General features: G+C 44.2%; 1 protein-coding gene across 1 annotated transcript in view; it reads right to left on the bottom strand.

Moving 5' to 3' along the window:
* Positions 1–17,500, bottom strand: part of plcb1l (phospholipase C beta 1-like) — a 158,234-nt gene that overhangs the window by 107,542 nt on the left and 33,192 nt on the right. The window contains exon 3 of the mRNA XM_076273344.1: positions 5,703–5,771. Within this exon, the coding sequence (XP_076129459.1) occupies positions 5,703–5,771 (69 nt within the window). The remainder of the gene's footprint in view (positions 1–5,702; positions 5,772–17,500) is intronic.

Raw genomic sequence — 17,500 nt, 5'->3', positions numbered from 1 at the left:
CGCAATGCACACACGCTTACTACAGTATATAGTTCCCAATGTAGTGAATGAGACATTTTGTAGAGCGGTTTGGAATTTAAACTTTTCATTTCTATCACTATATGGTGCACTACAAAACGACGTTCACTATAAAACGACGTTCACTACAACCGAGTTGGTCAGTTTTCAGTATACAACAACCTACATTATTTGTCCGTTCTCAAGGTATTTCCGGTTTGAGTTAACGGTAACATTGAGTTAACGGTAACTCGGTGGTTAACAACATAAAAAGAAAATGTTTAAAAGTTGACAATCCTTAGAGCCCCTTGCTACAGTCCGATATACTTTCATTACAAGTATTTGTGTTTGTTTTGAGTGCTTAAACCGGAAACCTTCTAGAAACAGATTGAAAGGGTCTATACCAGGGGTGCCCAAATTCTTCCCCGTCAAGGGCCAAAAATGAATCAGGGTGGAGGGCAGCGGGCCAAAACTAAATGTTCAAGTCATGGATCATTAAATTGAAATGTATTGCATATTTATGCAAAACATTCTATAAAAGGTAGACTCATTTTTAAGAAATAAAAAACACTACTGTTTACTGTGCTAGTCTTTGCAATGTGTTTACAGTACTTTTATTGATATGTTGAATTGATTGAACATCCATATGGCTGTTTTCAAGGAGTATAAATATATTTGGTGTATCTGAAGCAGCCCCAGTCTATACTACAATTCACAGATAGTTTCAGTTTAACATTAATCTTTTGAAAAAGAAGGGAAACACTGACTGTATTTTGGCAAAAAATCACATTACTGCCTTGTAACTCAAAAAATCACATTACTGCCTTGTAACTCAAAAAATCACATTACTGCCTGGAATTGTACTAATTTTACCAAAGGTAAGCAGCTCTGTGGCAACATTAGCTTTACTGCATTACAGAAATGGAATTTTTGGAAATGTACTATCCGGAATACTGTCATTTTAACAATGTCTGATTCCCTACATAGTGGACTCAACAAATTTCACTATGTAATGGTGAGTGAGTGAGTGAGTGAGTGAGTGAGTGGGATGTGTGTACATCCCTAACACAGCTTAAGACAAAGATCTGGCCTTGATATAGCCTTCATCTGGACTGGATGTGACCTGGATTGGGTCCTGTGTCCTTATATAGGGTTGCACTTGAATGAGATTATTGTGGTATGATAATAATCTTAGAACAGATCGTGGTTTCATGCCGTTCACTTAAGTTTTTCGATAGTTAATTGAAATTCACCAAAAACAAAATAGATAGCATCAAGACAAGCATCTATTAGCAGTAACTGACATTAAAATGACAATATTTACTAACCCAACACAAAAGACACTATGCTGAGTTCTGGTGTTAATCTTAAGGAGTGTGTGTGTGTGTGTGTGTGTGTGTGTGTGTGTGTGTGTGTGTGTGTGTGTGTTTGTGTGTGTGTGTTTGTGTGTGTGTGTGTTTGTGTGTTTGTGTGTGTTTCAGCACTTCTGCCCTGCCTTAGGCTGCCTGTTAATGATTAGCATTAACCAGATGGTGAGACCCAGAGACCATAAAGGACCTCAGCCACACACAAACAAACACACACACAAACAAACACACACACAAACACAAACACACACACACACACAAACACGCACACACACACACACACACACACACACACACACACACACACACACACACACACACACACATGTACCAGCAGATGACACTGGACCACGTTGGCCTGTGATGTCACAGAACCTGAATTCACTGAATAGCAATGCAAGAACGCATACTATACATACACTCTCAGCTCTACACTGGTGGCTGTTATTGGTTATTGGTACACTGGTATTAGTTCAGCTGTATTGTACTGTGTATTGCTCCCCCCCCCCCCCCACACACACACACGTGTGAGTTTACTAAGCTCATGGCGGCTGGCACGCTGTGAGGTTACTGACTACCCAGGGGAAGGACTGGGCATTGCCAATGCTGATCCACTCTCTCTTGCTGGGGATGGCCTCAGTCTCGACTCCGTCTGACTCAGAGAGGACTGGCGATCGGGCTCACTGTCCTGGGTCAGTCAGGGAGACCCCCGACTGGACTCCTCAGACCAGCAACACATGATGTCATTTTGCCTGCGACATGTAAATGACTAGGGAAATGGCGGTTTGGTTTTCACTTTCAGAACCGAAGGGGTCAGAGGAGGGGGTCAGAGAGAGTGTGCACGCCATCCCTGGACCGTGGCCAGTGCTTTCAGGAAACAGAATGAGATCTGATGACATAGGACACATTCACAGCAGATACCCTGCTCTCTGCCTCGCTACAGTGAGACTAATCACCGCACAACTGCAGTCTATATTCAGTACTGTGTGTATGTGTGTGTGTGTGTGTGTGTGTGTGTGTGTGTATGTGTGTGTGTGTGTGTGTGTGTGTGTGTGTATGCCAGTGGCACACAACGTTGGACCTGGTAGCAATGGCATTCAGAGGATGGATGGCATCATCTATTTTCCCCTACCTCTGATCCCTGCTGCTGCCGGCGTGTATGTGTATGTGTGCGTGCGCGTGCGTGTGTGCGTGTGCGTGTGTGTGTGTGTGTGTGAGTAAGTGAGCGCCTGAGACTGCAGTCGTTCCTTTATTGCCACAGATTACATTAAGGCCAGTTCCAGCAAACAAATATGCCGAATATGACCGCGTCTTGGGAAGGCCAACCGGCTGAGCAGTGTTCTACAGAAACCCTATAGCCAGAAGATGAAAGCAGCAGGACACTGAGGCTAAATCCACATCTGTAAAACTGGACCCCACTTAGCAAGCTTTTCTGCTGAGCAAAGAGAACAAACACCACTCGAGACCAGGAGATGCTTCAGCAAGCTCCATTTGTGCTTAATGTACTTAAGTCTGCAGTCAGACAAGACTTAAGTACAAGACACAGGACCAGGAGATGCTTCAGCAAGCTCCGTTTACTTAATTTACTGAAGTCTGCAGTCAGACAATATGTTTTAACAAGCTATACTTACTTAATGTATGTCTACTCAAGTCTACAGTAACAGGACCAGGAGATGCTTCAGCAAGCTCCATTTACTTAATGTACTTAAGTCTGCAGTCAGACAAGATGTTTTAACAAGCTATATTTACTTCTCTAGTCAAGACTAGTCATAAAGGAACAGGAGGCTCCACGTTGTCCATTAATTCTGTATAACGGGACAACTCGGCGGCCGCTATCCCTTACTAATTGAATGTCTACTCAAGTCTACAGTCACACAGGACCAGGAGATGCTTCAGTGAGCTATCTAATTGTGCAGTCCTTCTGTCTGTTTCACTGAACAAGGAGCCTACCTACGTAGATATGCATGTTTCACTGCAGTGAGTGGGGAGAACACAAACAACAGAAGATTCACAGACACTATTTCAACAGGAGATTCACAGACACTATTTCAACAGGAGATTCACAGACACTATTTCAACAGGAGATTCACCGACACTACTTACACAGCCCCACACCAAACAACTCTGTAGTTAAACTGTAGTCCATAAACAGATATTCATGTTGTTAATACATGTTTGTTACATTGTTGCTATTTCTTTATGTGAAATATGATCTATTGTTTGAACCATTTTTCTTTGCGGCCTCAGAATGGACACAGCTGACCAACGTCAGCAGAAGTCGTCCGGTACATGCTGTAACATTGGATTTAATCAGCATAGCATAGCACACTGTGAAGAGACCATCTGCTAATTGGCCTCTGTGGCCCAGCCTACGCACTGTGATGTGTCGTGTCTTAATTGATTTATCATTTCAGTCCAATAACAGCCTCCTGTGTTAGCCACACTAACAGAGTGTGTGTGTGTGGCTCAGTAAAGACTGATTAGAGTCTCAACGCCACACTAACAGCCAGTTGTCATCCATTATCAACATACTGGGTACCCATTTAGTGCTAAGGGGTGACTCAATCTGTCAAGAGTTTATGTAAAGGGTCATATTTCTGGTCGGAACCATAAAGTTACATTTGCAATACCAGGCGTTCTGGATGCATATCAGTATTGGCAGATGCAATTCTATCAATTATAAGTCTTTGACTTATATTTTGACTCATCTTCACTGACCCCCAACTAGATTGGAGTGTAACTTGGGTGCCATAATTGATGACCGACTTTACTTCTCTGTGCAGGTAGCCTCAATTGCAAAATCATGTCGCTTTGTCCTTTACAACATTAGGAAGATCAGACCTTATCTAACACAAGATTCCACACAACTTCTTGTACAGACAATGGTTATCTCCAAACTGGACTACTGTAATTCACTGTTAGCTGGCCTGCCTGCTTGTGTAGTAAGATCATTAGAACTGATTTAGAATGCTGCAGCACGCCTGGTCTTCAATCAACCACATGTACTGTTAAGAACAAAATTATTCATACCCCTGGCAAATATTGATTTAATGATGATTTTCTCTTGACCAAGATGTTTGTTCTGACTGAAAATGACACTGCCATATGCCAAAAGGTTGTAAGACAATGTGGTAGAAACATGGAATCAAAAAAAGAAGCATTTTTATCTTTTTGAACATTTTTATGAAAAATGGCGTGTCCATTTTGCGTGTCCAAGAAGGGGTCTAAAGACATATCTGTTCAACATGCACTTAATTAATTAAGTGGTTGCTATGAGTTATGGTTTGTACATTATAGTATTTGTTTATTTTCATTAGGCTATTGATCATTGATACTGCATTGACATTATTGTTTATTATTGCTATTTTAACGTAGTCTTACCAGCATTTTAAAACTGTTCACTGTTCATTTTTAACTATCGTATTGTTTTTATTTGTAAGTCGCTTTGGACTAAAGCATCTGTTAAATCATATAACCATAACCATAACCATAAGTCAGCATATCATCAAAATGAGATTGAAGCCATTATTTTACGGAAAATGCTGCTTTATGCCTCTTTGAGGGTGATGTTTTTCACCTTATGGATTTTTATGGGGGATTTTTTCCCTCCCCTGAAAGAATGATAAATATTAATTTATGATTGATTTATCTACTCGAGCCCTTAGCCCTTAGTGCTCTGGTTAAATTGTATTTTATTTTTTATTATTTCATCTCTATCGGAATAGGCCCATTACTTGCCATCAGGCAGCACATGACAAGCCTAAAATGCCCTGATGTTATTGCTGCTACACACACAGTGCTCACTCATAAAGCATACCCACAATAATGCATATTTTAAAACATATTTTGAAGAAACTGTAACAATTTAGATCACAATTCAGCTATGAAATCAAGTGTGATACAGTTGAATTCTCCTTTTGAACACCAAATTAATGCACCATTTATTTCTGAGGGGAGTGTACTTCACGCTGTACTTTTCCGTGATTGTTAAGGAGTATCAACATCCAGATTCACCTACTGCAGAATATGTCAGAGACTACACATGCTGCACCAATCCTCAACCATCACTCAACAAGGAAGAGGACAACAGCAACAAGAAGGATTACGGAATGAAGTGGGTTCTTCATTTTAAATGTCATTTCACATTCACACAACACTTTGACACCTCAGATGGTGAATCAGACACATTCAACACATTCATGCTGTTGACAGGTTGGCATGTCCTTAACGTATCCTGGGAGGTTTCATACGAACTGCACTTGTTTATTAATCATCCTTAGACATCACCAATGCCAACCCACCAGTGCACCAGGCAGCCATAATATAATCTGTGTTTACCTTAGGCAGCTTGGCATACTTCCCTGTCCGAGTGTCCTTGATGTAGGAAATGTCCAGCACATCAGTTTCCTGAAACACACACACAGAAACAAAAGAGATGAAATCACCTATCATCAGCTGAGAGAGCGAGACAGAGGGAGGGAGGGAGGGAGAGAGAGAAACGGAGAGAGAGAAAGAGAAAGAGAGACAGAGAGAGAGAGAGGGGGGAAAGGACAGAAAACCGGACAGATGACAGAGTCTGAAAGAGGAAACCGTCTTTCCAACCACTATATGAAAATTGAGTCAAGGAAAGTGGAAATGTTCTTCTTGAAAAGTCTCACTACAGTCAATAGCCAGTGAGACCAAAGGTGTTTTGTTGCCACCACTATCACTGATTGCCATTACAACTCTCAATAGCCGATGTCAAAACAGCCTGTACAGTCATGTGTGCAGCTGCTTTGACTGCTTGCCAATAGTTATCATATGACACAGTTAAATCACTGACACTCCGCATCAGACCGGCTTGTCATAACAGCGAAAGTCAAGTTATGCCTTCTGTCCTGACATGTTCATACGATTGTATCTGTGCAACCGAGTTACAAAAGCATTGTTCAAATTTGTTCAAAACTACAAACAGGAAAATTCAAACAGCATATGTTTCATATCAGTCCTATATTTCATATTATATAGGCTATTCAATAGATATTTTGCATACACATCAACATTTATCCTGAACAGATGAACAAAGATCCTGAAGATATGATACTTAATTGACTATTGTGGTGAAATCATGCTGGCAAGTGAAGCATATCATAATTAACACACTTGTATGCATGATGACTGGTATAATGGCTTTCATCACACACAGACTACGCACACACACACACACATACAAACTCACACACACACATACACACACACACTCTCTCTTACACGCACACATGTACACAAACACACACACATACATACACACACACACACACACAAACACATAATAACATAGAAACAAACTATGGCAACACGTGTACACACCAGCAACAAAACAGCTACTCCATCCTTTTATCGAGACTCCTTCTTTCATTAGATAGCATATGCTGTGCTGCAGTTAGATACTGCACACTGTGCTGCATGAAACTCCACTGCTTCCCAAAGCACATGCAGCCATGTAACATGACCTGAGTCCATCACACACACACACACACATGCAGGAACAGAGGCTTTCTTCCTCCAGCCATGCACTTCAAAAACTTAATGGAGCTCTAAGCTCTTCCCTGGAGACTACACAGAGAGAGATGGGAGGTTGGACAGGAGAGAGGGGGGGGGGGACAGAGCGAGAGAGAGAGAGAGGAAAAAACAGAGAGAAATGGGGGGCTAAAGGAGGGAGAAGAGTCAAAGAGGCATGGGGTGAAGGAGAAGAGTGAGTGAGTAAAAGAAGGAGATAAAGAGAGAGAGAGAGAAAGAGAGGAAGAGTGAGTGCGTAAGAGAGGGAGAGAGAGAGAGAGAGAGAGAGAGAGAGGGAGAGTGTGTGCGTAAGAGAAGGAGATAGAGAGAGAGAGAGAGGAAGAGTGTGTGCGTAAGAGAAGGAGATAGAGAGAGAGAGAGAGGAAGAGTGTGTGCGTAAGAGAAGGAGAGAGAGAGGAAGAGTGTGTGCGTAAGAGAAGGAGAGAGAGAGGAAGAGTGTGTGCGTAAGAGAAGGAGAGAGAGAGGAAGAGTGTGTGCGTAAGAGAAGGAGATAGAGAGAGAGAGAGAGAGAGAGAGAGGAAGAGTGTGTGCGTAAGAGAAGGAGATAGAGACGAACATCCACTGAATATGGAATAAATATTGAAAAGACAGATGAGATGGGGGCAGAAAGAGTGAATACTGTATGTGAATGACTGAGAGAGAGAAAGAGTGAGAGAGAGCGAAAGTGATAAAGAGATAGAGAGAGATTGATAGAAAGAGAGAGAGAGAGAGCGATAGAGAGAGAGAGAGAGAAAGAGAGAAGAATAGCCTACTCATTGAGCAGTGAGTGAAGCTTCTTAAGTGGTGAAGGATGGTAGCGAGCGAGACGCAGGCAGACCTTTGGAGGGTGACTTCACACGTCAGACACAGACAACAGAAACGCACATCCTGCATGTCAGCCACTGCTCAGTGAGACGGGGCAGGCGGTATTGACTACTCTCTGACATCCATTATGGATAATGCCACTGGCAGAGACGAGACAGGGGAGATGGCTGGGATAACTCAGCCCCCCCACCCCCACCCCACACACACACACTCTACTAACTGGGACTCACAGTCTTCTAGCACCCTGATCTGCATGTTCGCTCAAAAACACTCCAGGCTCTGTAATAACAAACAAATATTGCAGCTTGTTTGCCATAAATAAGTCCAACTAATCAACCCATTCAGAATTATGGGAGGAGAGTGAGAGTCGTATGATTGGAAGATTGAGCTCGACCACTGAAAACCTTTCCCAAAAATCGCCTCGACTTAATGGACATCGGGAGATAAAACAGACAGAAAACTACTACAGGGCGGCTCTGCCATGACTGTGGCCCAATTCTGGTTCTAATCTGGCCCAATTCTGGTTCTGATCTGGTGGTTCAGCACCACAGTTATCTACTACGACTGGGACCGCCTCAAACAAAAAGGACAAACATCGGCTGGTTGTTATGGTGACAGTGGAATGGAAAATCTTGTGTCCAAAACCACATGTATTTCGGAAATGCAGTTGTGCCGAGAAAGGCAATGATTTGTTTGACCAGAAGAAAATGCAGGAACTGACCGCAGGAACTCTGACTTTGAATTCACTGACTGACCACTCAGAATCCGGGTCACTGATGTTTCATAAACATCAAGATAGTAACACACACACAACACAGACCCAACACACACATACACACCCACACACAAAACACTGACATGAAAACACATGGAAAATAACACACGGACAACACAACATTTTCTTTTTTCGGACATGCCAGAAATCTGACCCAATTGGGCTGGAGCTGGAATGTTGATTGCTGTGTCTTCTAATCATTGGTCATTGTACATTGTACTACTACACACTAATGGCCATCAAAGCATGGGGTGTGTCTCGCAGTCAATGGTCAGATAGATGAGCTGAATGTTTGATTTGATTCCGCTCTACCCTCAATGTCCTCTCTCTCTCTCTCTGGTCGACATAACAAGCTCCCTGATGCAGGCCCCTCTCCGCCTGATCGAGCAACGGGATTGGCGGCCGACAGCTGGTCTGATTTGGCCCGACGTATGACCAGTAGTGGCTCCTATCTGACATTTCACAGCCTTCTCCTGCATTGCATTGCTGGAATACTGTTTAGATCTGTACTGAAGTGAGTTGTTATGAGGCTGGAATCATCGTGAGGTCAGGGACAGGTCTGTTTTTAGAGACGGGGGACCTCAGGAATACTGTGTCCACCTTTCACCACTTTTGACTTTTGTCTGGGAAGAATAGTCTCAGAAAGAATATAAATTAATCAAACATTGTGTCAAAAACTACCCTATCCTTAGCCTCTATGTTTCCACCCACACTTGTTTGTGTGTGTGTGTGTCTGCCTGTTGTTGTATGTGTGTGTGTGTGTGTGTGTGTGTGTCTGCTTGTGGTTGTCTGTGTGTATGTGTGTGTGTGTGTGTGTGCGCACGTGCCTGTGCGTGCATGTGTGTCAGTGTCTGTGTGTCTCCCTGTGGTCGTCTTTGTGCGTGCTTGCGTGTCTGTGTGTGTCTGTGTATGCATGCGTCTTTGTCTGTGTGTCCTTATTCAATGCATGCAACTGTAAGTGCATTATAGTGAACCACATCATCCTGTGCAGTGTATATGATTTGGAAAATTTCATAGTAAAGCAATCGATGGCTCTGGAAAGCATCACAGTCCAGAACTAGATTTGCCCCTGTGTGTGCTGTTCTCTTGATAGGAGGAGAATACCATTATCTGGATGAATGAATGAATGAATGAATGAATAAGACAGTAAAGAAAGTAAAGTAAGAAAAAGGGGGAAAGATGGCTTGACGGGTGAGTAAATGTATTCACAAATATATGATTAATTTTTCATTTCACAGTCGTAGTTTGTATATGTTTATGACTACTATTATTATTCTGTTAATTCTATTTAGTCTGTAATTATCATCTATATATTTTAATTTTTTTATTTTACTATAAACTGATTATTTAAATGCAAAGTTATTGATGTCATTGCAAGTCGTTCTGGACAAAAGCGTCTGCAAAGATAAACAAAAGCAGAGTCCAACTGTGTGGAGCCAAAACTGGACAGACAAGGACACAGCCTTTCTCTGCGAATCAGGACAGTACAGATGAAATGAGAAGATGGAAATAAAAGTTGGAAGCCCCCTGGTCTACATGCAAATCTCAGGGGCCTGTAGTGTGACATGTCTGTTTCGAAACAATCACGCTTTCTTTTCCAAAGAAGGGGGTTGGGGTGGTAATATGGGTTGTTTTTACTTCCTGATAGTTTCCTTTGGACTGATTACAAAGGATTTAGACTCAAAGGCTTCACTGGCAAAAGTTGTTTCCTTCTCTCACTCTCTGTCACAACCTCTCTGTCTTTCTCTCTCTCTCCTCTATGCTTACTCTCTCTCACCTTCTCTCACACTCCTTATGCCTCTCTCTCTCCATCTCTCAGTCTCTCTGTCACAACCTCTCTGTCTTTCTCTCTCTCTCCTCTATGCTTACTCTCTCTCACCTTCTCTCACACTCCTTATGCCTCTCTCTCTCCATCTCTCAGTCTCTCTCTCCACCTCTTTCTCTATCACACTCCTTTCTGTCTCTTCATTGCTCTGTTTCTTTCGTTCTCTCTCTTTCTCTGTCACACTTCTTCTCCCTGTTTCTCTCTATCTCTCTCTCTCTCTCTCTAAGCTGAAGCAGGGGGATTGAGTGACCGTGTGCCTTTTCCACACCGAAATCAATTTAGCGCCTGGCTGTTTGCGGAGGGCGCAGCTTTGACTCAAAGGTTAATGTTTCCAGCCCCGCTGTAAAGCTGCGCTTTGAAGTGTCTTTTAAAGGGGTGCGCCACCCCACCGAGCTGCCGCCGCCACCACCGCAGACACACACACACACACACACACACACACACACACACACACACACACACACACACACACACAAACACACAAAAACACACACACACAAACATACAAGCACACACTCCCACACGCACACACAAATAGATAACATACACTAACAGGACTACTGTGTGTGTGTGTGTGTGTGTGTGTGTGTGTGTGTGTTTGTGTGTGTGTGTGTGTGTGTGTGTGTGTGTGTGTGTGTGTGTGTGTGTGTGTGTGTGTGTTTGTGTGTGTGTGTGTGTGTGTGTGTGTGTGTGTGTGTGTGTGTGTGTGTGTGTGTGTGTGTGTGTGTCTGTGTGTGTGTGTGTGTGTGTGTGTGTGTGTGTGTGTGTGTGTGTCTGTGTGTGTGTGTGTGTGTGTGTGTGTGTGTGTGTGTGTGTGTGTGTGTGTGTGTGTGTGTGTGTGTGTGTGTGTCTACGTCCGATCTCTTTTCTTTCTCTCCGTCTTCATGTTGTCCTTGTTGGCACACAGTTTCCTTCCTCCTTCTCACCCAGTTGTTTGTCTTCCTCTTAACTCCAATGCCCTTTTATGTCACTTTCCTCTCTATCCCTCTCTCTCTCTCTCTCGCTTCATCGGTGCAGTATTTAAAGTACATACTGTATACCAATACTAATTGCTTCTCATTTTCCATCCTTCTCTCCCTCTCTTTCTCTCTCTGTCTCTCCCTCTCTTAGTTCTGTCCTTAGAATTGGTCCTCCTCAGAGGTGAATCAGAGGTGCTGTTTCAGCCTGTTGTGCTCCTGTGCCTGCTAGCACCAGTCCCCCTCATCCACCTGTTCTCTCTGTGTGTGTGTGGTGCCATGAGAAGAGGACTCATTGATTTCTACATCTGTGCATTCATTCAGAGGCCAACTGCTCTTTTGTTCAGTACCCTACCCCGATCCAACCTCTCCTCACTCAAGCTCACATTTATCAAAAAAGTCATCGCTGATGTGTGCTAAATATAGCCATAATTAAATTGTGTGTGTGTGTTAGTGTGTGTGTTTTTGAGGATGTGTGTGTGTACGCATACTTGTGTGTGTGAGAGAGAGAGAGTGAGAGAGAGAGGCCTTGTATGCAGCGCCCATACACACATGTGTGGACACTTTCTCCGCTGAGCCCAGGGGTGACAAAGGGCCATGGCATAGCACAGCACAGCTGCTGCCAAACAACGTCCCCCCTTCCGTAACTGGCAGGTTAAGTCACTAAAGTATTTCAATAGCACACAACAGAAAGGAGAGAAAAGAGACTCAAATTCCCAGAAAACTTTGGTGTTGAGTGTCAAACCTGGAAGAGGAGACTCATCCAGCCTCTGCGGGGAGTTTCCATCAATTCCATAAACTACTTACAAGGCGCTGGGTGTGCTATGGATCTGATTACTGAAGTGAGAGGAGCCCGCCATTATGAGGCTCACTGGAGAGCCCGCTTCACAAGGAAGTGATGAGCAGTTTCTCATGGCTACCACAGATGCAGAGGGGAAACCGCAGCAGCCACAGCTCCAGGAAGAGCACACAGATCACTCAACAGCCGCAAACCCTCTATGGAGCCAGGAGGAGATAAGGGCATATTCCAGCTTACAGGTGATTATGGTCGCGGCTTCACCTCGCCCTGAATCAATACAAACATTTGCTTCTCCATTATCTGGCTGATAGCCCTCTGCATTGTCCTAAACCTCGCCCACGATGCCGCTTCGTTGTTGGTGTCACACCCAGATGCCGTTGTCGTTTTTTGCTCGGTGGAATATTAACGGTTAAGCTAACATGCAGATAAAGCGTCCCTCCAAAGGCAGATTCCTTTATGTATTGTGGTGTTTTAGAAAATGAAACATACATTTATTTCGCAGGCAGCCTGAAAACCTGGATCAAATATAAAACAACTAAGCAGTTCTTACAACACCGTTGGTCCAGATTTGCTTCTAATGAACTCCTTTCAGGGTTAACTTTGATATATCTTGGATTACCTTTGTCAACCTCCATATTGTCATTGACAGAGTTAAAGAAAAAGGCTCTTATCTGACCTATTTAAACTCCAATGGTACTCTTTGTCATTTTGTTTTGAAACCTCTAGGACACGCACCACTGTGGTTGGATGTTGTTCTAGTCCCAGGGGTCACCTCTGACAACAAACCCCCTTTGGTTTTACACACCCTGGAGCTCTCTCTCTCTCCATCTCGCTCACTCTCTGTTCTTCCATACCGCACCCTATTCACCTCTCTCTGTCTTTCTCTCCCCATCTCTCTCTCTCTCTTCCCATTTCTCTGTTCCTCTCTCCCTCTCTCACCTTCTCTGATCTCTCTCTCTCTGTGCAGTTCTTTGTTTTTTATCTCTCTGACTCAGCCATCCCATAAACCCCAGATGGCGAGTGAGCAAGCAACGAGGGGAGGTGATGGGGAGGAGGTGAGCGCAGGGGAGGGGTAAAGTGGGTTAGCGATAGGCACATCCATGCATCACGCTCTATATTGGTCCTGAGTGGTGTCACAGGAGCCCTTGTTGCTCCCCTGCTTCGTGTCCGAAATAACCCCTGTCAAACAGCCGATCATGGGCTCCAAGCCACCCAGGCCCTCCTTCTGGACAAATACACCAGGACCCAAGCAACAGAGCTATCAACACGCTAAAGAACCCTATACACAAAATAACTAACTTATCAACTAACACCAACATACTAGCCAACTACCAACTAATACCAACAAACTAGCCAACAAGCCAACTACCACCAAACTAGCCAACTTACCAACATCACCATACTACCCTCAGCAAAATATGATAGTGAACTAAACTACATTGGCAACACAGACTTCCGCCAAGGCCGGAAATTCGCAATGTTGAAGAAAGTGAAAAGAAATAGAAGTTCCTAGATCCGGCCCTTTATCCGGATCATCCAGAGTAATGTTACTGAAATGCCAGCCTTTTGGCCTAAAGCAAAGAGGGCCTATTGGCAGCAAAAACCATATGATATCCCATATCCCTCAGGTGATAAAAAAGAGTAAGTGAAAGAGAGAGGGGATAGAGAGAAAAAGACATTGAGAGAGAAGGAGATACAGTATTACCCTCTTCTCTCTGAAATCCGCTCCCCGAGCACAAAGGGGACCAAGGGCCATGTCTCTGGGTAAGAGATGTGATTAAGGTGAGTCTGTGATTAAGTATGGCCTGCCTGCGCTCTTTACTGCCCACGCGGTCTCAAGCGGACAATCCACAGCCTGTAGCACTGTCGCTGTATCTCTTTCTTTCTCCATCCCTGCATCTCACTTCATCCTTCTCTCTCCCTATATCTGTCTCTCCCTCTGCTAATCTCCTTCTCTCTCTTTCTCCCTCTGGCTTTCTCTCCTTCCCACCCTCCCATCCCATCCCTTTCTCTCTGCAGCCTATCTGATAACAGAGGTCTCATACAACCAGTCACAGCCTCAGGTCTCAGTACAATCATACAGACAAGCTCAGGTTGGTGGTGGAGAATAAAGACCTTCCAGACTCTGTTTGTGTGTGTGTGTGTGTGTGTGTGTGTGTGTGTGTGTGTAGACCTGATAGTGGTTATCAGTAAAGCACCATGTACTGTACACTGAAAGCAAGTGCAAACATCGGTCGTCTTTATTGGGCTACTGCTTTCTTTCCTAATTTCTCTCTAATTTTATAGAAGCAATAAAGCAGAACTGGAAAAAAGAGGTTTGGATATTAATTTGATTGTTTTATTTATCATTTCATTTCTGTCCACTTTTACACTGTATACCTAAGAATGACTTACTTTAGTATTAAATGTGTTATAATCCAAAACCTATGATGCTCAATTTGTAAGGTCTGCTGTTCGAATAGCATTATCTCTTCAGTATGCCATACAGAGGAGATATAAATGCGCCAAGAGGAGGGAAAGATCCCAGCACTCATCTCGTCCTCAGTTTCTTCCTTTTCCTTTCATTCTTGGCACTGGCAAGTTGGCAGGACATTTTATGTCTTACATTTGGATCACACTCAAATGTCTCCTCTTGTAATGCCTGAGCCCAAACCAATTCATCATTTTTTTCCCTGAGGTGCAGGTGCAGGAGAAGCCGATGTGGTTCTGTTTGCAGAGCCTATTGCTGGTTACCATGGCAGCCAGCTCTGAAATGCTGAAGATTTGGCCCTGATCTGGCCCAGAGTCGCTCAGGCTGCAAAGCAGAACCTGTCCAGAACCAGCCCCAAATCTAGGTGAGGTGTGTTCACATTCGCAAACATAGCCATAGTTCAAGAACGTTTGTTAACAGTTTTCAAACATTCGAACATTTTGAACATCAATAACATTCACCACCGTTTGTCGATTTTGAACACACCTCTGCTGTCTGACTCGAGCCACAGAGTCCCACTGCAATTTGTGCAGAGAATGGCGGGCCAAGTTTCCTCCGGCTGGATATAATGGCCTGGAGCTCTGAGATAAGAACCGGAGCCCGGCCTGGATAATCCCTCATCAGAGCGCAGGGATGACAGACGCCGGCACGACCGCCGCTTCTGATTCCGCCCTGTGGTCGCATCACGACAGCGCGGGGATGACAGCTGCTAACTGTGCCACTGCCTCGGATTCGCCCACTGGTCACACAGGAGCAGATGGGGCAGGTATTCCTCATACACAGCCGGTGCCAGACGCAATGATACGATCGAGCGCTCCGTCTCTGTCTCAGCCTCTGTCTCTGTAGGGCTGTACATGCAAGGGGCTGGATCTCTCTCTGCTCGTGGCTGATATTTCCCTCTTGGCCTCGTAGCTGTTTTCTGCGAAGGCCCTTTGCCGAATCAAAGTGCCTCTGAAGAGATTCCTCTTGGATTTCATCAACAACTGACAAATGAAAGTGTAACCTAACGCTATTAAGATCAACTGCCTGCGGCTGCCTGTGGGAGAAAAACAACTTTTCTTTTTTATTTTATTTATTTTAGTTACCACATTCACCACAACAAGTTTGGTTTAGAGCAACAGTCAAGCGGGTTCAGCTGTACAAAGAGAGTGCATAAACAGGCTGCACAGCTGGTGTACCGTTACGGACAGGTGATCTTTTAACCAAAACAAAGGCCGTAGTGTACTTTTAAGATATCCCCAGAGTCGCTGTCCAACACGGCGAGCATGTGTATGCCCACGAGCGATGCCTCGGCAGGGCCGCATCCATCTCTTTAAGTGCGTTCATATGGCACCAACATACAGAGTGAACACTCATTCCATTAGTGGATATGAGGCCACTGGGACAATACAGCTATTCATAGTTAACCTTTAGACAGCTCCTGGTGCTACGTCACTCTCCCTCTCTCTCTCTATCTCTCTCTCTTTCTCTGTGTTCTGTTCTTATTTACACCTGCCAGAGCATCAGTCAGAAGGCACTCAGGTACGACTGCACATAAGAGCATTACAGGAATAGAAGAGAGGGACACACTCACAAACACACATAGGTATATACACACTCACAAACACACATAGGTATACACACTCACAAACACACATAGGTATACACACTCACAAACACACATAGGTATACACACTCACAAACACACATAGGTATACACACACTCTCAAACACACATAGGTATACACACACTCACAAACACACATAGGACACACTCACAAACACACATAGGTATACACACACTCACAAACACACATAGGTATACACACACTCACAAACACACATAGGTATACACACTCATAAACACACATAGATATACACACTCACAAACACACATAGGTATACACACTCACAAACACACATAGGTATACACACTCATAAACACACATAGATATACACACTCACAAACACACATAGGTATACACACTCACAAACACATACACATGCAGAACAGGGAGTGAGCAGGGAGGAGACGTAGTGCTACTGAAAAGTCAGGGTAGATGCGCTTCAGGTGTTCACACACACACACACACACACACACATACACACACACACACACACAAATACACACACACACACATACACACACAAATACACACACACACACACACATAACACAACACACAAATAGTTCCGTCACTCACTCATTTTGTGTCTTTCTCTCCTTCTCTGTCAATCTGATAAATGATTTAACACTCCTCCGGAGCTTGCTCTCTCTCTCTCTCTCTCTCTCTCTCTGTCTGCTCTTATTCTCTTTCTCCTTTCTTTCACATTAACTTGGTGAAGTGATTGGATTCTCATCCATCCATCACTCCTTTCTCTCTTCTCTCTCTCTCTCTCTCTGTCCCTCTCTCTTCCTAATGTTCCTCCCTCCTTCTCCTTCTGTCTCTCCTCCTCCTCTTCCTGTCGCTCTGTCTCTATCTCTCGAGGAACGTGTAAACCTCGCATGGGAGCCGGTATTTTAAGTATGACAGACTCCAGCGACTGCAGCCTCGGCCCACAGCGCCTGGGTGGCGTTTAAATTTGACACCCTCTTATCGCATCGCTCCAGCAGATTGAATCGACTTGAGTCCTGGCCCACATTTCTGACCCACTTCAGAGAGACAGGCAGGCAAGAAGAACTGGAGCAGGAGAGAGGCGGGGGACAGACAGACAGACAGACAGACAGACAGACAGACTGACAGACCACGAGAGAGACAGACAGGGTCGTTCAGGGATGCACGACACAGACGACAGGGAAGGAGTGCACCAGCAGGACTTGGCCAAACTTTTTCGTGGCCTCTAGTGTCACAGACACTCTGGAGTAGAGTGAGTGCGGGGTGTGTGTGGGTATGTGTGTGTGTGTGTGTGTGTGTGATTGTGTGCATGTGTGTGTCCTTGCATACATACATGTGTCAGATTTCAGATTT

The sequence above is a fragment of the Alosa pseudoharengus genome, unplaced genomic scaffold, assembly GCF_046254945.1.
Source record: "Alosa pseudoharengus isolate Yale_2024_CS ecotype anadromous, Long Island Sound unplaced genomic scaffold, YU_APseudo_1.1 YU_APseudo_1.1_scf_7, whole genome shotgun sequence".
Taxonomy (NCBI): Eukaryota; Metazoa; Chordata; class Actinopteri; order Clupeiformes; family Clupeidae; genus Alosa; species Alosa pseudoharengus.
Note: the sequence above shows the minus strand (reverse complement) of the source record. Positions and strands in the feature narration are given on the sequence as shown.